Source organism: Rhinolophus ferrumequinum, chromosome 9, assembly GCF_004115265.2.
Source record: "Rhinolophus ferrumequinum isolate MPI-CBG mRhiFer1 chromosome 9, mRhiFer1_v1.p, whole genome shotgun sequence".
Lineage (NCBI taxonomy): Eukaryota > Metazoa > Chordata > Mammalia > Chiroptera > Rhinolophidae > Rhinolophus > Rhinolophus ferrumequinum.
In genome coordinates, this window is record NC_046292.1 from 31,038,693 (window position 1) to 31,059,849 (window position 21,157).

At 52.5% G+C, this 21,157-nt stretch overlaps 2 protein-coding genes across 2 annotated transcripts in view; both read left to right on the top strand.

Annotated features, from left to right (window-relative positions):
• The window catches only part of ST3GAL3 (ST3 beta-galactoside alpha-2,3-sialyltransferase 3), a 173,827-nt gene extending 166,901 nt beyond the window's left edge, over positions 1-6,926 (top strand). Inside the window, exons 10-12 of the mRNA XM_033113627.1 lie at positions 1,835-1,981; positions 2,177-2,323; positions 6,487-6,926. Of these exons, the coding sequence (XP_032969518.1) occupies positions 1,835-1,981; positions 2,177-2,323; positions 6,487-6,576 (384 nt within the window). The 3' untranslated portion in view covers positions 6,577-6,926. The remainder of the gene's footprint in view (positions 1-1,834; positions 1,982-2,176; positions 2,324-6,486) is intronic.
• A 3,137-nt stretch (positions 6,927-10,063) lies between these two features.
• ARTN (artemin) lies at positions 10,064-16,351 on the top strand. Its single transcript, XM_033113345.1, has 4 exons — positions 10,064-10,192; positions 11,950-12,011; positions 12,345-12,483; positions 12,560-16,351. The coding sequence occupies exons 2-4, from the start codon at positions 11,952-11,954 to the stop codon at positions 13,021-13,023; spliced, it is 663 nt and encodes a 220-aa protein (XP_032969236.1). The 5' UTR covers positions 10,064-10,192; positions 11,950-11,951; the 3' UTR covers positions 13,024-16,351.
• The last annotated feature ends 4,806 nt before the right edge of the window (positions 16,352-21,157 follow it).

Below are 21,157 nucleotides of genomic sequence, written 5' to 3' on the forward strand. Positions count from 1 at the left end.
CAAAGCACTAAAAATGTTTACAAAATCAAAATCTGTTTACTTTTTTCTTTATTTCTAACATTGCATTAACATTTAGGAAGTTCAGTGATAAAATATACATCCAAATTTTTTTTCAGTATTTTTTAGCATCTAGTTGTTTTGTGTGTAGTATGAAGACAGGCAGTAAGTGGACATTTTTTTTTCTAAATAGTAAATTTTCAAACGTCACTTGCTGAGAAGATCATCTTGTTCTCACTAATGGTGAAGCTTCCTTATCATAACCTAAGTGTGTGTTTGATCTGCTTCTGGGCTATCTCTTCTTTCAGTGATCTTTGTGTTGATTCTTACACGTCTATCAATGTTTTTATAATTGTAAATTCATAATATACGATTTAGTTTTTAAATTTTGGGGGCTATTTTTATCTGTTAAATATTTGGATGGGTTTTTAGAATCTTTTTGGTAAATTTGAAAACAAAAATCCTATTGGAATTTTTCTTAGAATTATGTTAAGCCTACATTCATCTGGGACGGGGGTAGGGTGGAGGATTGGTATTAGGTTAATACTCAGCCTTCCCATCCAAGATGTCGTTTGTCCCGTTTTTTTTCCCAAGTCATTTTTTTTGGATTTCTCAATAAAGGGTTGTAGCTTTTTTATTTTTTTTTACTCTAGGTCCCACATATTTAAGTTTATTGATCAGTATTTGACTATTTTTTTGTTACGATTGCAAAGGGGATCTCTTTAGTATTACATGTGGTGACTTTCCTATTGGAGTACAGATCCTATTACTAAATTATTTTATCCATTCTAAGTTTAGTTAATTGTTTTAGATTTTCTAGGCAAATGACAAACTCCCTGAAAATAACAAGTTGGAGTCCATGGCTTGGTAATGCCTCCAGTCTTCTGAGTTGGTTTGTGACTTTCTTCAGCAGCATTCAGGACCCAGTTTTGGGGTGGTGAAGGTGAAAAATGGGTTGGTCCCGAGTTCAGGGTTTCCCTGGGCTGAGGCAATAGAAGGGCCAAGGGCTGGGGAGCTGAGGAAGCTCGGAGAGAGGAGCACAGTGATATGCTTCAGGGACTTGAACAGAAAGGCAGGGCTGGAGACTAGAGGAATGGAGAGAGTTAGAAAAGAAGTTGCAGCCCTGGAATGGACACTGGAATGTCAAGTTTCAGAGCTCATGCCTTTTCACAGTTTGGTACTAAGATCCCCAAGGGAAGAATGACCCCATTTTGCAGTTAAACTGAAGCTCAGAGAGCTTGTCACTTGCCCAAAGTCACCCAACTCTAGTCAGTGGCCAAACTGGGATTTGAGGGTTGTTCCACAGCACTTACATTTTGTCTTTATTTTCCAGGTTCACTTTAGAACAGTTGACTGAGAGAGCAAGGAGAGTCAGCAGAAGGGAAAGGAGGCAAGCCCAGCAGAGCAGATAGGAGAGCAAGGGCAGGCTCCTCCTGGGCCCCTCGGTAGCTGTGAAGGGGTGGGGGACAGCTGGGCCATTGGGTCTTCCAGTTGACCCAAGAAACTCTTCAGGCCAGAGCAGCACGCCCCAGGGTTCCACACCCGATGGCCCCACCATGCAGCTCACACTGGATCCTCCATTACGCACTGGCCCCACCATATGCTCACTGTTCCCACGATATACCCGTGTCTGTGTCACACATCCCGTGTCCCCCGCACACACCAAGTCCTCCCTTTACCAGCTGTCTTTATCCCACGTGTCCCAGGCTCCCCAGTATGACCTCATGCCCCCCACCTTGTTTCTCATTTGCCTGTACACGCTTTGGGCCCCTGCCACTCACACAGTCCCATCACAAGCTGTGTGCCCAGCTCATGCCCACTTATGCTGTGTCCACAGAGTGCATCGGACGGCTTCTGGAAATCTGTGGCCACTCGAGTGCCCAAGGAGCCCCCTGAGATTCGCATCCTGAACCCATATTTCATCCAGGAAGCTGCCTTCACCCTCATTGGACTGCCCTTCAACAACGGCCTCATGGGCCGCGGGGTGAGATAGCTGGGCCCTAGGAGAGGAAGGACGGGAACTGGGTCAGAGTGGCCTTGGGAAGGAAGGACAGGGCAGCAGGGCGGGGACAGAGGGCTCGGTCCTCGGGAATGGAGCTCAGCTCTGAGTTGCTTAGCGGAGGGTCCCAGCCTCACTCTGCCCTCCATCTGAACTCTGCGCCTCCCTTCCCTCCTCTAGAACATCCCGACCCTTGGCAGTGTGGCAGTGACCATGGCACTACACGGCTGTGATGAGGTGGCAGTCGCAGGCTTTGGCTACGACATGAGCACCCCCAATGCACCCCTGCACTACTATGAGACCGTGCGCATGGCAGCCATCAAAGAGGTTTGAGGCAGGGTGGGGCACAGCCTCAGCCTGGGCAGGGCTGAGGGCGGGGGCACTTCCAGCACAAAAGACAGGCTCTGACTATGTACACAAGTAAATGGTAAGGGGATGAGCCGGCAGCTGCTCCGGCTGCCCAGAGCTCCCAGGAAGACGCCCCACCCTCAGCTAAGTTGGGACACTGGAGGTCCATCCCTGCCTGCGGGCCTCTGACCACCAAGCATCCTCTGTGCCCCAATCCCCAGACTGCCCCTGAACCCAAAACCCCTTTCCGCAGCCTTCTTCCTGAACTGTCCCTCCCTGGCCCTCTCCCCGCCCTGGTCCCGCACCTGCCTCGCTCTTCCCCAGCCATCATACGCTCATCTTGGCACCAGTTCAGAGCCATCCTCTCTACTTCAAGTCCTGTCTTCTCCCCAGACGACTTCCTTGCCCCCTCAAACAACCTATAGACATTGCCTCCAGTCTCAGGACACCCCTGGTAACCCCTCTACCCTTCCCTATGGCCAAGCACCCAGAATTGCTTCCCAGGTAACCGTATATTCAAGTACCTTAAAGTTCAAGAAGCCTTACAGTTCTCCCAGCCTGTCAGTCAGCCTCTCCTGCATGTCTCCCCTCACAGCGAGAGCCCATGTGGAAAATCTGGACCCCACTGAACAACCGCCTTCACTTGTACCACTAGCCTTCCGCTGATCCCAGCCTGGAACCTGGACATCTTGGGCTAGTGCCTGAGCAGCTTCTCTATTCCTGCATCTGGGTGGAGGGCTTTTGGAGGAAATCTCCCTCTGTGCAGATCACAGTTCTAAAAATGTAGGAGTTCCCATCTCAGCTTGCCCTCCTCCCTGCTCACCAGTCTTTCATTCCCTTCTCCAGTGCCCACTACACTGTTCCAGAGCCGTACTCTTCCCGAAAGCTCCCACCACACTCCCCTCCTCCAGTGACGGCTCCTGCTGGGTCATCCATGGCCCGCCCACACCCACTTGGCCCTTCGGCCCTCATACCCTGCTTCCCCCTTACCTGGCATGACTCCCACCAGAGTCACCAGGGACTTTTCTCAAGGCTGCTGAATCCAATGGACACATGTAAGTCTCGTCTTTCCTGATCTCGCAAACACTTTCTTATGTTGACTTCTCCTTCCTCTTTGAAACTCTCTCCTGCTTAGACTTTCGAGTCAGTAATTTCTAGTGTTCTTCTGATTTCACTTGCCAGTCTCTCATTCTCTTTCTCAGTGTCCTTGATTTCAGTCCGCCCCGTAAGAGTCAGCACTAGCCAGGGCTCCCTCCTGGACGATCTTCTCTCCTCACACTACATGTGCTCCAGGAGGTTGACATCCCCGTCCGTGGCTTCAGTTACCATTTATACTGTTTTAGGCTTTCTGGTTCATTCAGATTACCTCAAGTTATTGGAAGTTATCTCAAGGGAATAAGAGAGACTTGGGAATCTCACAGGGAACCAGAAACAGCCTTCCAGCTGGGCGTCCTGTTGCCTGGAATGGGGTTCGGGAGTGGGAAGCCCCTCCTGGGCCCAGGAGCTCCAGAAATGTCTTAGCCCCTCACCCTGCCTTATTACCTGACCCTGTTAGTCTTTCCATCTGTCTGTCTTGATGTATCTTCTTTGTATCTTTGTGCCCTGCCAGCACCCACTCCAAACTGTTGTCACAGCTTTTACCTGCCTCCTGGCGTCTGTTTACTTGTATATTTGCTCTCTTACAAATTTCTTTCATGTAAACTTGATGTGAAAGAGGGTGAGAAACCGTAGGCATAGGCAGTGGCTAGATCATGAAGTACTTTCTCTGCCACAGTGAGGAGTTTGGATTTTGCTCTGAAGGCTGGAGGAATCCATAAAAGCGGAAGCTTTTGGGTCACTGTGGCTGCAGCATGAAATATAGAGGGGTGCAGGGCAGGAATAGCAAGTCGTTAGGAGGCTATCGCAGCAGTCTAAGCAAGAGATGAACACCCCCAACCTGGAACACGGCAGAGAAATCCGGGCTAGAAATGTAGGTTTGTGACTAATGAGCAGACTGCATGTCCAAGGCAGGCAGGGATGAGATTTCTTAGGGAGATGATAGAGTAAGAAGTGTAGACAGTTAGGCCAGCACCCTAGGAGCAGCAATATTTAATGGCTGGGTGAGGGAAGGAGGGTCAGCGATGAAGCCAGGAAGAGAGCTGTCAGAAGGCAGGCCGGCCCTCCTCAGAGTATGGGCTGTGAGTGGGGCGGACAGCTGCACCCAGGGGCCCTGGTGAGGCGGGGGACCTGGGATGACCAGGATCCCGCCCCAGCCCGTAGACCGTGTGGGCAACGTTCCCAGCTGCCCGCACAGAAGGAGGACTCGGGAAAAGAGAGCGCCGAAGAGGTGGCACTGCCTGGGCTAAGAGCTACACTCCAGGCAGACGTTTTTGTTTATATTCTTTTATTATGAACACTGCCAAACATATTCATAGATGTAGAGAATAATATAATGAGCGCGTGTGTAGCTGTCACCTGCCTCCCACAGTCACCGTCCTTGCTGTTTCATCCCTTCTTCCTCTCATCCTTCCCCTCCCCACTTACTACCTGGGAACAGGTCTCAGGTAGCACATCATTCCAAACATAAATAATGCAGTAAGTTTCTCAAAAAGATAAGGGCTACTTTTATTATCATAATACCATTATCATACTAGAAAAATTAACAATAATTCCTTAATATCATCAAATATCCAGTCCTCTGCTGCCCTTTCACCCCTCAGTGACCCCAGGGGCACTCTTGAAGCTGACCTATCAGACTTCTTCTTGGGGAGTGAGGGAGGGGTTGGGTAAGTAGAGAGCTGTATGAATTTCTCCATTTGCTTGGATTCTGGCCCTGCCATTTCTCCAAGCCACCATTTTCTTACCTATAAAATCTAATTGCATTCAACACATATTTACTGAGCACCTACTCTGTGCCAAATAATCCTCGTCTCCAAAGAGAGACAGTGAGATAGATGCTTGCGTCTTCAAGGTGTGAGGGCAAACCACCCAGGGGTGCCATGGAGGGCCAACTCGTAGCTGGCAGAGTATGACAGGAGCCTCAAAGGAGCCGGAGGTTTGAGGGAGTATGGAGGGACAAGGGACAGCTGTGTGGACGCAGCAATAAAGAATGAGGAAGACCTGCCCACCTCTAGGCACTGTGGAGTGTGGACGTGTGGGAAGAGTCACCACTGAGCATGTGTCCGGGAACGCTGTCCTTAGTGGCTGCCAGCTTTGTGGTTAGCACGAGTAGTTGAAGGGTATGTTCGAGAAGAGGAATATAGGGAATTTTACCTGAGTTTCAAATTGAAAAGATTTGAAAGGTTGGAGAGGGTTAACTGGATCAGACCAAGGACCGGAGAGAGCTTTAAGTTCTTGGTACCAGGAAGTCGTGGCTCTTAATATTACTACAGTGAGGGTCACTGCTGACAGATGCGACGGGGCAGTCAGCGAGTACACACGACGATAAGGCCGTTGGCTGTTGGGGTTTTTTCATTCATTCATTCAATCCTTCAATCCTTTTTCATTCTTTAAGAGACTTAGTCATCAAAGCTTCCTGGTAAGAATACTGGGGATGGGAAAGGGAAAGAACCTGAGCCTGGGCGCAGCCTTCCCCTCGGAGAAGGCAGCTTCTTCCCTGTAATTTCCATATTAACAGTAAGATGAGCCTCTTGTCCTCTGCCCCCCTGGCTCCAATCTGAGAGGCAGGATTTCATCAGCCGCCCCCAGGCCTGGAGAGTGGATTGCATCAAGCCAGAGAATGACTAAGCCACCCCTTGCAGCTCTTTCCAGCAGGGCCCACCCCCAGGCCTGGGCCGGACCTAAGTGACTCACATTGCCTGTCCATAGGGTGCCTAGGACCTGGGTGCCCCGGACATGCTGCCGGACAAGGAGGGCTTAAAGTCTGTGGGAACACGGATGAAAAGCCTGTTATCTCCTAAGACTTGGAAGAAGTTAAGAGGCATAGTTCTTCCGGGATGGGAAAAGGGGTTAGAAGCTCACGTTCTCTGAGTCCCGGGAAGGGTGAGCTGTGGCACTTCTAGAGCAGATGTCCCAGTCACAGCATCGGAAGGTAGTGGTCAGAAGAGGGCACCAAGCCCTGGGATGGTGCATTTTAGCGTGGCTGTGTCCCAGCAATCACCTGGGCTGCCCAATTGACCTCTCCTCCATCTCTTTCCTTCCAGTCCTGGACACACAACATTCAGCGAGAGAAAGAGTTTCTGCGGAAGCTAGTGAAAGCACGTGTCATCACTGACCTAACCAGTGGCATCTGAGGTGGGCCCAGAGAGCATATGGCCATGGAGGTCTCAGCACCGCAGGAGCAAGCTGCAGCCCCCGCCACCTGCACACTTCACTGGCCTTGGTCTGGCCCTGCCTGAGAGGCGCAGGAGTCTTTAGACCCAGAGGACAGTGCCAAGAGGCCCCAGGCGTGGCAGGGCCTTGGCAGGGCAGCCAGAGCTATGTCTGCTCAGAGGCCAGCCTCAAAGACCAGCACTTGGCCTCACTCAGCCTGGGCCCTTGAAGCCAAAGGGCCAGGAGGCCACTGGCCAGGCCCAGCAGGCCCAGCATGCAGGAGGTGGACACAGGCAGCAAGGCTGCTGCTGGAATTATTTCTCTAATCAGTGTTTCGTGTATTATTTTGTGAATTGGGGCGAGGGGGAGGGGAGGGATAATTTATTTTTAAATAAGGTTGAAGATGTCAAGTTTGGTCCACTTGCCATGCAGAAAGAGGCCCACTAGAGGGCCCATCAGGCAGTGTTCCCAGGGGGCTCCCTGTGGAGGGGGAGTGCCATGACTAGACTGGACGATGCTCCAAGGCAACAGGGAGGTGGGCAGGATCTCCTGCCAGGCCCCTCCCGCTCATGACACTGTTTGGCCTTTCTTGGGGAGAAATGGGGTATTCCCACATACCAGCCCCTAGCTGTCCCACAGGGAAACTCTGGAGCCATCCTTGAAACCAACAAGACAGCCCCTGGGCTAGAGCAGAGAACTTCAGAGCTCAGGAGGCGAGGCCTGGCCCCGCCTGATGGGAATGGCCCCTCCCCAACTGCTGCTGATCCATAGGACAGTGCCCCCAGCCTGGACTTAACAACTTGGCAGCTGTTCTTCGTTTCAGCAATGAGACTGCCAGGTCTTTGGGTTCTGCCTTTAGCCTGGACCAGAGGGAAGTGAGGCTCAAGGACCTTACCCAGGCTGTGGCAGCCATCCTGAGCAGCCATCATGGAAGCAATAAAGCTCTTCCCTGAACCTGGCCTCTTGTTTTCTCTGACTCTCCTGGAGCCTCAGCAACTATGCTAAACCCAAGGGCTATCTCTCCAACCCACAGGTTCCTGGGTCCCTTTCACTTCTCATGTCAACTGCAGGTCCTGGGTAGCCCCCTGAGGGTCTGCAGGCGCCTCTCCCGTCCCACAGCCCTCCACCCTCTTAGCCTTAACGACAGGTAAACCAGGGGTACCACGCCTGCCCCAGAGTCTACCCTGTGCCTCCTAAAGGAGCGAGAGGCAGGGGATGGAAGCGCACAGTCCTAGGATAGTACCTCGGAGTCACCACAGCCCCAGCACTGCAGGGACAGAGATTTCTGTAAGCACAGGAAAGATAGGATGCTGAGCCCCCAACACAGAGAGGCGCACACACCTCACCCACTCCTCTCAGCCCTGGCTGAGCCCTGGAAAGAACACGCATACCCTCCCCCCTCAGCCTCCTCCTTCCCACACAACTCGGAGGCAGAGCCCAGCTCTAGGCACCCTCTGGCAAATATTAGAAAGAACGTCTCTTCCCATCTTACCCCTTCGAGCCCTGGGATCTGGTTCCCCTTCCCTCAGCATCCCCATGCAGGCCTGGCCCTGAGGCCATAGCACGAGCTTCCAGCCATATTTGCCACCTTGACAGTAAGGGGCAACTCGCCCCTTACCTGCCATCCCCACCCAAGATTCCTGGCCATACCAAGGACCACCGACTTCCCATGTGTCCCCTTACTGCTGTGGTTTGTCCTCAGACAGAAGCCTCCTCAGTTGAGGGGAAAGCAAGGCCTTGACTGGGGGACAGGCAAACCCAGAAACTCCCTTCAGATTAAACTGGGCGGCTATGATACACAACTCCAGTGTTCGTCCTATTCTGCGTGAATGGCGCCCCCTTGAGTTGTACGGGACATAGACTGCAAGCCAGAGCCGTAGCTGATAAAGCCCCAGGGAAGCGGCACAGAGTGGAGCTGCTCACCTCGGAGCCCCCTGCCCCACAGCGGTCCCTCAAGCCTGCAGACAGCGCCCCCCTCACCAGCACCACCCGCAGGTCTCTGCAGTCTAGCTGGTAGCCCCTCCCGTGCACAGAAACTGCTCTCATCAAAGCTGTGGTTCTCAGCCATGGCTGTACACCAGGATCACCTGTGCAGATTTGAAACATTGCACATGCCCACACCAAAATTCTGATTCAGGTCTGGGGTGGGGCCCAGACATGGATAGTTTTGAAAGGTCCACAAGTGGTTCTGATGCATAGTCAAGATATAGCTGGTCCACACACGTTCCCTCCCACGGCTTCCAATCATCAGTTGGTGACAATTCCCAAATTGCCATCTCCAGCCCAGCTCTCTCCACTTTGCTCCATGCTACAAATTCAGCTGCACCCTAAACACACTACGATAACCCACAGGTCCTTCCCATTTGACATGTCCAACACTGAGCACGAGCTGCTGCCCCTCTTCCGGGGAGCTCCCACTGCCAGAATGCACCCCCTCCACTTGGTCACCCAGGCCAGAGGCACACTGTTGTCTGCCCTACCCCTCACCCCATCCAGCCAGGCACCAGCTGAGTTCTCAAAGAGCCCGTGAAACCTCACACTCTCTCCACCATTCTGCTTCCGACTCCACTCTCCCAGCATCCTCCTGACATATCTCCACCTCTCATCTCCAAACCATCCTCCCCCACTGCAGCCAGTCCCTGAAATGCATGTCTGATATACCATGCACCTGCCTGACACCCTCTGGTGGTCCCCAGTGCCATTAGGATCAAGTCCAGAGTCCCTGGTATGACACAGCATCTGGCTTTTCCTTACCTTTATCCATGTTACCCAACCTCCACCCCACCTGCCATATTGCCATAATCAGGCTTCTGAAATACTACCCACCAGCTCCTACCTCAAGCCTGAACGCAAATGTTCCTCCTCCGTGACCCTCCCCTACTCCAGCCCTGGGTACCCACTCCTATGAGCACTGTCCTTGCAGTGTGGGTGTGCAGCGGGGTTTGCAGGAGTGTCTCTACTCCAAGCCCCAGGCAGGGCAGGAAGGGAGTGGTGAGGTGGCTAGAGCAGGGGTAGACCGTGAAACCCCCAGGGCAGTGTCTGGCCCACCCAAAGATTTTGATGGGTCTGTTGAGAGAAACCAGGGGTGGACCAGAGAGGCAAGAGCAGTCACTGCGGGGCAGCCAGCCAGAACCCCAGCGACGATGCAAACCAGAGAGCTGGTAGCCCAAGGCAGGGACCAGCCTGTCCCCTCCCTCTCCCGCCCTCAGCCCAGCCTCCAACTCCCTACTCCGCTTGTCTACAAACTCTGAACGCCCACTTTCCGAGCCTCCACCGCCTGGGATCTCCACTCAGTCCTGCGTTCTCCACTCCCAGCGTCCTCCCCTTCACCTTGGGGGACTTAGCTGAGCCGGGGGGGTGGGGACCGGATCCTGCCGGGTGGAGCGACCAGGTGAGCCCTGAAAGGTGGGGCGGGGTGGGGGCACTCTGGGCCCCACCCCAGGATCCGGTGACGCCGGGGCTGGAATTTGACACCGGACGGCGGCAGGCATGAGGCTGCTGAGAGATGGAGTTGGGCCCGGCCCCCAGACACAGCCCACGGGCTCCGCCAGCAGCAGGTCCCTCGGTCCCAAGCCCTTGCTGCGTCCCAGACCCACGGTAAGCCAACCTGTTGGCCCACCCCTCGTCCCAGCTCCACCGGGAGCAGGCAGGAGAGGCCCCCACTACCCCCTCTCACATCCTCCCTCTCTTGGGCCCGCTGCGCAGCTCTCTGCCCCTCCCAGCCCCCTCAGTCCCTCTAGTCGCTAGTCAGACCGTTCTAGCCCTGCCGGCCCACTGTAATGGGAGGCTCCTGCTGCTGCTACAGGGCACAGACTGGCAGCCAAGGCCACGCTTTTGGCTAAAAGAGGCACTGCCAGGTGCACAGCCCTGGGCATGAGCCTCTTGAGCTGCGGGGGAAAGTCCAGCACTGGTCCCAGGAAAGGTGCCTAAAAGAACACGGCGCAGGACCCCGGTGGTGAGTATATGGCTGGCAGATGGGGAGGACCAAGTGGCCCCAGACCACCAGGAGGGAGAGAGAGGGCCTCGCTGCCCTCAAGAGACCTGCTCCCGGGCTCCCTCTAGCGCAGGGGCCCCTGAAAGCTTCCTTGCCCCGCTTTCCCTCAGTGAGAATAGTCACTGGCCTGGCCCCTCAGGGGCCCTATTCAGTTAGTCGAGCACACCTGAAATGGACCGTACTATCTCAGTGGGATGGACCTGCTGCTGGCGGAGACCTGAGGAGGTCTGACCCACAAGTATGCAGATATTCTGTGTGCCAGGGGGTAGGGGTGCAGGTGACAGCTGGGATCCAAGAGCAGGCCAGCTAGTGAGGATTCATGAGGGCTCTGGGGCCCCAAGGGGTGTTTGGGAGTGCGAAACATTGTGGGCTCACAAAAGCTGGTGGCGCTCAGAAAGGCTGGCTGGGCTCAAGAAGGATGGCTCATGGGGAAACTTCTAGGAGCAGGGCCAGGCCCTCAGATTCACAGGAAGCTGGAAGGGAGACAGATCTGGACCAGCTCTCAGGGTGGCTCAGCTCTTAGAGACCAGGCTGGTGTGGAGGCCTGGCTGGCCATCCTGGAAGTTGCTCAGGCCTGAGTCTGGCTGAGGGTAAGGAAAAGCCCACCCCACTTTGAGTCTGCAGGCTTGGCAGACACTGCCCCCTGCTGGCCATAGGGAGCCCAGGCCCCATGTTCTCAGAGGGTCCATCAACTCCCACCATCTGCTCGCTCTTGACGGACAATCTATGGTCAAAAGAGAGAACTCAGGAGGCTTTGGGTCCAGACAAAGATCACAGAGGCTCAAGGTGCAGCAGCGCTGGGTGGGCAACACAGGCTGGGGCCTGGGCCTCCTGTCATCCATGACTCAGGTCAACCAGCCAGCACTCTAATTCTTCAGGCCACAGCTTCCTCTTCTATGCCGTGGAGAGAAAGCTCTCTGTGGGACCAACGAGGTCCAGCTACTCCTTTCTCCAGCTAGTCCTGGCATCACCATCCCTGCAGCAGAGACCAGGAAGGTCCTGGGGGGAAAAAAATCCCTTTCACACACTCCTCCCTCCTCCCCCACCGCCGTGTGGGTCTAGCCTTGTGACCTTAGACAATGGCTGAGATTCTCTGAGCCTTGTTTGCTCATTTGGAAAATGTACCATTTATCTCGTGGAGTTGTAAGAACTGAGACAGGTAACAACAGTTCCTGATGCAGCTATTTCTCCTGGGTTGAGTCCAGCTACCTAAGCCCCTCCTTGTTCCTCACCTGGAGAGACACTGAAGTGGAGGGATGACCTGATCAAAGGATAACTCATTTCTCAACGTTCCAAGCTGCCTCAAGAGGAGGGTGGGGGACAGGTCAACTAGGCTGATGGGAGCTCCTGGTATTGACAGAGATGGAGCCTGGACATAGAGGCCCTTCTGTGCTGCCCTGCTGGCCCCCGCCTAGGCGGCAGGTGAGTGGCTCTCCCAATGACTCCCACCTGGTATTGAGGAAAGGTGGTTTGATTGGGGAGGGAGAGCAGTGAAAGGGAAACGGTCAGGGAGGGACCAGGAGGATGGAGGAAGGTGATTGCCCACTGCCCTCAGCTGATTTCTCCCCTGGGCTCCCTCAGGCAGCAGACCCATCATCCTCCAACCTAAGCCCTTCCTAAGCTCCCCACACCCAACTAGGAGCCCATCACCCTCTCTGATCTCCACTGCCCCAACCCCTCCCTGGGCCCCCTCCACCTTGAGCCCACCAGGGTGCCGTCTTCCTCCCTGAGGCTCCACTTTGTCTCTGTGTGCAGCCTGCCTTGTGGCCAACCCTAGCCGCTCTGGCGTTGCTGAGCAGCGTCTCCGAAGCCTCCCTGGGCCCTTCGCCCCGCCTCCCCGCCACCCGCGAAGGCCCCGCGCCTGTCCCGGCGTCCCCCGCCGGCCACATGCCGGGTAGGTGAGAGGGTGAGGGGCTTGGGTGGGGGCGGGGCTGTCCCGGGACCCCGCCCTTGACTCGGTCTCATTCCAGGGAGCCGCGCGGCCCGCTGGTGCGGCGGAAGAGCCCGGCGGCCACCGCCCCAGCCGCCCCGGCCGGCGCCCCCACCGCCGTCGCCCTGGCCCTCGCCCTCCCGCGGGGGCCGCGCGGCGCGTGCCGGGGGCCGGGGCGGACGCGCGCGGGTCCCGGGGACGCGGGACTGCCGCCTGAGCTCGCAGATGGTGCCGGTGCGCTTGCTTGGCCTGGGCCACAGCTCCGAAGAACTGGTGTCTTTCGGCTTCTGCAGCGGCTCTTGCCGCCGGGCTCGCTCCCCGCACGACCTCAGCCTGGCCAGCCTGCTGGGCGCTAGGGCCCTGCGGCAGCCTCCGGGCTCCCGGCTGGTCAGCCAGCCCTGCTGCCGACCCACGCACTATGAGGCCGTCACCTTCATGGACGTCAACAGCACCTGGAGGACGGTGGACCGGCTCTCAGCTACTGCCTGCGGCTGCCTGGGCTGACGGCTCTCTCCAAGAATTTGCAGATGGCACCCTTACCTGGGGATCTTACCCTCTGGAAGGGGCCAGGGGCCTCAGCCAGAAATGGGGGCAAGTGATGGGCATCAGCCCTGGACAGAGGGACGACTGCCAGGCAAGCAGCCCACGGTCCTCACCCTGCGAGTCCCAGCCCTACAGACACCAGAGACCTCAGCTATGGAGACCTTAGGACCCACTTCTCACAGACTCTGGCACTGACCAGACCACAGACCCAGGACGCCTCCTCTGAAGAACCCAGCAGTGTCTGAGGTGGCAGCCTCAGCCCAGGTCCCAGGGAGACAGAATTGGAGGAGATACATTGCAGTCGCATTGCTGAAGTGCCTGTGCTGGAGGGGACCTGGTACTCACTCCTGGGAGCTGGACCCCTATTTATTATTTCTAAGTTATTTATTTACTTCTGTGGTTTGTCAGATCTTTTCCTGGGCAGTGGGGGCTGTATGTGTAGAAGCAGGTGTCTGGAGATCACGCCCTGACCATCCCAACTGCAGGCTGACTCAGCAATCACAGCAGACCTGACCCAGATCTCCAACTGCTTGTTCCAGCCAGCAGCTCTGGGACACGAGGGGGCATGGAACACAGAGTGGGTGGCAAAGGTGCGTGCACCAGTCCTGGCAGGCCAGCTCACAACGCCTTGCACCATCCCCAGCACTTGGGACTTGGGGTTACCGGTAAGGAAAGCCCTACCTTACCGGTAACCTCAAGCATCCTGGGGACCTTGCTTAATGGGTAAAGACACAGAGAATCACACATTGCTCCACTCCCCTCTCATAGATCAGTGTCCTAACCCTCCAGGTCACCCTGACAGGTGCATTCGCTGCCTCCACTTGCAGATGGTCCAGCATGGGGAGCTCACTACCCACATTGCATGAAGCAGCCCAGGGCAAGAGAGCGTCTGAGAGGCCATTGGGAGGCTGGCTTAGGGGGATGAAGGACAGAGCATCAAAGGGTTAAGAATGCAGGAAAGGACTGAGGGCCCCAAGAGGGCCCTACATCTTGGGTGATGAACAAGGATATTCATTTATTCATTCAAGAAGTATTTATTAAGTACGTTTTATATGTCAAATACTGCGTAGACACGAGGGATACAGAAGGGAAAGGGACATGATCTCTGCCCTTAAGCTTAACCTAGAGACAGACAATAAATAGTTACATAAATAATTATTTAAATTCAATTTGGCAAGTAGTATGAAAAAGGACAGGAAACTAAGAGGCGCACACCTTCATCTGGAAGGAGGAAGAGGTTAGTGTTGACCCTGGCCTTTCACACTGTCCCTGCGTCATCTCCAAGAAGTCAATGCCATCGCTCCGAGCTCTTCTGCATGTCCTGTGAAACCTTGTTTCCTGGGTCCTATGACTCTGTCCTCTATGATTTTCTTCTTTGGAAATAAGATGGGGACATGTGTGTGGAAAGCATGCAGAGTCTGAGGAACGGGGGGACATCCGGAGGGCCCATCGGGAGGCCATGAGGTAAGCTAGTCTGGAGTGGAGGAGGGAGGTCTAGGCTGGAGGTCGATTTGGCAGCTATGAGCAGAGGCAGTGTCTGCAGCCAGGATGCATGACAGCAAGGCAGGTTCAGGGTGGGATACCTCAGGCGTTTGACACTGCTGACCAAAAGTTCTTCCAAACGGTGGAAGTGCCTACCTGCTTTGGCACAGGTGCCCTTTCACCCGGGCTAGAGTGAGGAGCTGGCAAGAGTTCTCAGGGCTGTGCGCATTCGGGGTCAAGGAGGAGAAACAAACCTCTGCTTCCACTCTTCTGTGTTCACCGCCTCGGTCCTGAGTGCTCCCAAAACTTTGGCGCTCTCTTGCTGCCGTCAAACACACCCTTGCCCACTCTCTCTGCCTCCAAAGTGATTCAAGATCCTCAGTCTCCACACACCCTCCCCCCAAAGAAAATGGTACCACTGCCATACCATTTGCACACACCTCAGAAAGGCCTGGCCCTGGCCCTGATTGAGAGTGAAGAGGGACATCCTGTCAGTTCCAGGGTGATTGGGGCTAGGGAGCTCCTGCTGGAAAGACTTGGAAGCCTGGCCGAGTCCCCAAACTCTCCAGCCCCTCCCTCTCGTTGGACATCTTCACTCTCAGAGCCATTTAAAGGAGATGAATTGAAGCCATCTCTGACAATGCTCACAGCAAAAGAGGCAGGTCAGAACCCAAGCCAAGGAGGCTGGCTCTCCCCAAAACTGCTGGTCCTTGAGGGAGTAGGATCCTCCCAACTCAAGGCTGTATTCTGGGCCCCGGAAAGATTGTGCCCAACATCTCACAAAGCCCCAGATGAAACAGCAACTTCAGGAGGCACATTCCCACAAGAACTCATATCAGTTTGCAGCTCACAACAGCCCAAATCCTCTTAAAAAAATAATAATAATAATAAAACTATTTTCCCCAAAGGAAAAGAGCTGCAGAGCTGCACATCTCTGCCTACAACTTAGCTGAGGTCACCTGGCACATGACCTCACCAGGCAGAGCACCTTCACACCTAGGGGCCACAGGTGGCTCTCGTATCTCCATTTTTTTACTGTAGTCTTTGTTTCACATTTGCAAAACTACATGGCCCATTTGAGTGGTCTTCCCAGAATAATAGCATGGTCTCCAAAGGGGCATCAAGTCACCACCTCCTGTAAGATGGAAAACTATCGGTGGCTTTAAAATGATGGTTTTTCCAGCTTCAGGGAGCACCCAAAACTTCCCTCTAGGTTTCTTTCATCCAGGAATCAAGGTCGGGGGTTCCATATGCTCCCCCTGCCCCTGCCAATGGCTTGCCTCCTCTCTTGTCCAGGGATTGCCATATTTCCCCTGGCTAGAGATCCCTATGACAGAGTACATGTGGACTGGCTGACTAGATGATGTCTCATCTTTAAAAGGGGAAGATGGGTAGAAAACTGAGAAATCAAAGATCTAGAATGTGCGCCATGTGAGATTACCTTTCTTGTTCAGAGGAGTGCATCTTAACCTGTTTTGGAGTTGTGGAGTCCTTAGAGAATCATAAAAGCCAATGATTCTCCCCCGCCCCCACCCAAAAAAAATGCTGAAAAAAAAACACTGATGTGTAAAGCTGGTAAACAATTTTAGGGGGTTCACAGATGATGAAGCTCATTCAGAGATTCCTTAGAAGTTCATGGCCCTCGAGGTATCATGCTCTGTTCTAGATACTATTATTAATGTCCTCCTGTAGCCAGATTTATTCCTCCATCTGCACTCAGGATTCCATATCAGGGCTCTTGGTCTCAGTTATTTACAAACCTCCCCATTCTTCAACCTTTTTCTATTGACTCTCTCCTTTCCTTCTGCACTTAAACTTGCTCAAATATATCACAGCGTTAAAAAAACTTGACATTGTGATGCACTGTGATATATATATATAATCTGAGCTCTGCTAAGGGCACCAGTGCCCTCATGATTACTAAACCCAAAGGCCATTTCTTAGCCTTTAGTCCTTTGAACTCTCAGAAGCATTCAACTTTATCAACCCTCCTTGAAACCCTACTTTCCCTTGACTCCCTTGATCCCATGCTCTCCTGCTTTTTCTTCCACCCCTCCATCTGCTCATTCTCAGACTATTTGGGGGCTCCTTTATTGCTCACTGCCTCTTAAGTGTTCCTCAGGGCTCTGATATAGGCCTTCATCTCTTGCCACTCTTCTCCTTGAGCAACATTATCTACTTCCATGGTTTCAGTTATCACTTCCATGCTGATGGTACACACATTGTACCTCCAGCCTTCTGAGCCTTCTCTGGTCCTTCCTTCTGAGCTCCAAGTCCATATTTCCCATACCTCTATCTGCACATCCTCTGAAACTTCAGACTTAACATATTTGTCCTGTAAATGTACTGTTCACTCCTTCAGATCCATTCTCCATGCTTCTCTACCCTGCTCTAAGCCACACATCAACGAGCTTGCCTGCTCTACAGCACCAACCTCCATCCAGTGACACCAGCCAGACACGTGAGCAACATTCTAGACTCCTTAAGCTCAGTCACTTCCCTTACCCATTGGTCCTCAAATCTTTAAATCTCGCAAGTGCATCCCCTTTTCTCTATTCCCAATGTTATTCTGTGGAGGCCTTCGTGATTTGGGGAATGGTTTATTCCCAAAACTGGTCATCCTCCTAACTGGTCTCTTTGAGGTCTCAACTGCCTCCAGTCATTCTCAAGCCTGCAGCCAGAGAAGTCAATATTCTCTTGTCATTAATTGAGCACTAACTGTCATGCACTGGGCTAGTTACGGGAATTCAGAGGTCAGCCAGAAACATGGTCTGCCATTAAGAAGACCATAGTTGGAGGTGGAGGTGGGGGAAGGGTGCCAGGTTTAGCAGATAAAAACACAGGACATCCAGTTAAACTTGAATTTCAGATAAACAATAAGTACTTTATTTTTATGTCTCATGCAATAATGGCTGGTATTCAAATTTAAGTTGGTGTCCTGTATTTTTTTTCTGGGAACCAAAAATGGGAGTAAACAAGTAAACAAAAAATGCAACCAACCGTCATAAGTGCCCCAGTAGAAGTATGACTAGGATACAGTTATGTGTGTCAGGGAGGGAGAAGACTTTCTACACTCACAAAGAGAGAGGACTCAGTTCCACCTGGATGGACGGGGAAGAAGAGCCAGAAAAGCCTTCATGGGGGAGGCAGCACTTGAGCTGAGGCTTGAAAAGTGACATATTTGCCAAATGTGAGTGAGGGGCATTGAGCCTGTACTGATTATCCTTTATCGCCTTCCTTATCTCTCAGCTTGAAATTCACCCTTTTCACTCACCATGCCCTGTCCATCGAGGTCTGGGTGTCAGCCTTGGGCAGGGGTTGGGGGTGAGGGCCTCTTCCTGGGCTCTCTATCTCATCCCTAGAACTCAGCTACTCCTAAATTATTTAGATTTCTCTTCACTTCTTACTAGCCGATCACTCTTTACTTCAATCCCATTACAGTTCAAAATTCTTATATTAAACTGTCTCTGTGTGCCTACTATGTGGTTTCTCCTGATTGGGCCCAGCCTGACACAGCCTTCTAAGCAGAGGCAGTAGCATGAACAAAGGCGGGGAAGTGTGGAACAGCCGGTGTGTCCCAGGATAGCCAGCAATTTCATGTAGAATTAGGGGGAGGCCCTCATCTAGGCTAGAGAGATCATAAAGATCCTTGAATGCTATACAAAGGAGCTTGGACTTTATCCTGAGTGGAGCCACTGAAGGGTTTTACGCGGGACTGGCTAAAGAGACGTTTCAGATGGATCACTGGCTGTTGTATCTAATATGAACTAGAAGGGCCAACGCAGCGGGCACCAGTTACAGCTGCTGCAGTCAGAGCCATTCAGGCAATAAATAAATGCTGGCCTTGATCTAGAGCAGAAGCAGTGTGGAAGGACAGACGAGACGTGAGGCACAATAAACAGGACTTGGTGACAAACTGGTGGTGAGCGCTTGATGAAAGGGAGGGTTTCCAGGGCTCTGGCTTAGGTGGCTGGCAAGGAACATAGAGGATGTAGTATTTTTAGCGTGTGATGGGGTAAGGTATGGGGGGGGTCATGAGTTTGTTTTTGTACATGTTTAACTTGAGGTGCCTGTGACACCTTCAGAGGGCAAGGACTCTCCGGCAGCTGTAACTCACAACAGTCTGGACCAGAGACATCTGGGAGTCACAGCTCCAAGCCAAACAAGTGGTGAGAGGTTGAGGAATAAGAAGAGAAGCAGAGGCTAAGGCCTGGAGAACCAACATTTAAGGAACAGAGAGAGGAAGAGGGGCAAGCCTGTGAAGGGGCCCAAATGGGAGTGGTCAGAGTAGTAGAGGAAACCAAAACAGAACAGGGGGAGGGAGTGGTCAACAGGGCCAAATGCAGCAGTAAAATCAAGCCACATAAGGGCTGAAATTGCCCATTGGCTTGTCTTGCAACATGGTAACCTAGGGACTCAGGCTAACCCTCTTGCTAAAAACAACTAGAAGTGCTAGACAAAACACATATTTTTAAAAATGAAATGCATCCATGAGCTGGTAAACATAAGAAATATTCAGGCCAAAAAAATAAGTGAAAGCAGGAAGCTACCAAGGTAAGCGAAGCTAAGTAGTTGGCTTTCACCTTGAGGGCATTTGCCTTACCTGGTGAACCCAAGCATTGGCTTGTGAGGGCTCCTGAGTTTATGGTGGAATCCTACCCAGAAACTTCTCCATAAGACCAGGACCCCAAAGGCTACTATCACGCTTAAGGATGAACTAGAAATAATCCTGCCCCTTTTCTACCTAACCTCTCTCCCTCAAACCAGGGGACTACAGAGAAAATTACTCACATTTCACCTTGGTGCAGTGGAAGTGGGGAAAACCTCCCCAAAATACTTAATTACAAGCAGCCCTTATTTAATTTTGCAAACTAAATCCACACTATTTTGGAAGGCTGAAAATCTTCAAATCTTCAAACCTTCAAAGAAGTTAATATGTCATAGTTATGGATTGCTAGTGGTTCCAGGTGACCAACAGAAGCTCCCTCTCCTCCTCTCCTGAGCTCTGGAATGCTCTCTCCTGAACGGGGAACCCCCTCCTAGAGTTGTCACAGGTTCTGGCCCCTATATATCCTACTCTTGTCACTCAGAGGACGGAAAAACCCATTTGTAACTAGCTCCCAAAGATTCATTCCTGACTTGGCTCTAAGTTATCGTGGATTGCTATCCACATCTCCTGAAGTCCCCTTTGATCTGGTACCCAGAAATGCCCTAACCCGCCTCAGGCCTATTTCAATCCGTCTGTCCTAGGTGATGTTTGTGAAGCATGTTCAGGAGCCATTGTTGGTGAAACTTGGCTTCTTTCTCTGCCAGGGGAACCTCCAGGGGCAAGAAGAAGCCTTGGATTGCAAGCAGAAAGAAAACGCATTCACCAAGTGGTGGTCTCTGGGCCCAGGCCTATTCATACACCATTTCATGTCCTTCATTGGAGAAATTCCTGTTCTCATTTTATTTTTAAAGTGAGTTTCAGAAGAAGTCAAGGTATTATGGCTAGAAAGAAGTACAGACAGGTTTTGAACATGGCCTAAGAGCCTTAACCCTCCCCGTCGTCCGCCACCTCCCACAGTAAAATCTGTTAATTATCAGGGCCAGGTCATTTCACAGCTCTAAGCACCCACTTGGAATCAGTTACTTTTTTGTGGCTTCCTGTTTCCTCCTTCCAAATCTCCCCTGCTTCTACTCTTTCCTCCTTCAATTTAGCCTACATACAACAAGTAGACTTTTCTAAAATGCAAATCCAGTCATCAGTGCTCACTTGAATCCCCATCATGGTCTCATATTGCACTTAGGATAAAGTCTAAACTCCTTCAAGAGTTTACGGCTCCCAACTTGTTTTTCCAACCTCACCTGTTACTCATCCCCTCCCCCTTCCTCACCCCACATACATTTTATCCCCTTAGCCTGAACACAAATTACTAGCTGTACTTCACTTTGAGAAAGATTTCTTGAGTGACTGAATTCCCACTGGACTTTGCTTATAAGCTAATCGAGTCCCCGTCCGCCCCAGTTTCTCCATTCTTCAAGCTCAGATCAAGTTTCTCCTCCTCAGGGAAGCCTGTATCCACCTTCTCAGGCCTCAGCAGCTATTGCCAACGCCGGCTTCCTCCACTGAGCACAAGTACAGAGGTCCTTTCCCTTTAGATGTTTCCCCACCCCCACCCCCGCCCCCTTTGGGGTAGCTGGCAAGAGTTGATAAAAGGATAAGTGGACGGGCACCAGAAAGGGGCTGCTGGGGTCTGCCGCCGACCAGATCTGTGGCTGCTCTCTGCTACCCTAGTTGAGTGTCCAGGAACAAGATAAGCTCAACTTTCCCCAACCTCAGTTTCCTCATCTAAAAATGGTGAATAAAAATACCCACCTCAGAACTGTGGAGAGAATTGAACCTAAGGTATGCAAAGTATTGTTCCTAGCACTTAAGTGTGAGCTATTCTTATTCTAATTACTCGTAAAGAGAAGTTGCTTCCAAGAAACTTATGGAATTCTCCGAGCACTGTCCATGGTATGCGGTTTCCCGGTTGCTCAGTGGGTGATTCTGAGAGCCGTCCTTTTTGATTCCTGAGGCGCGCCAAGCCCCCTTTCTTCTCAGTGGTGCTGACGCCTTCTTCCCAGACGG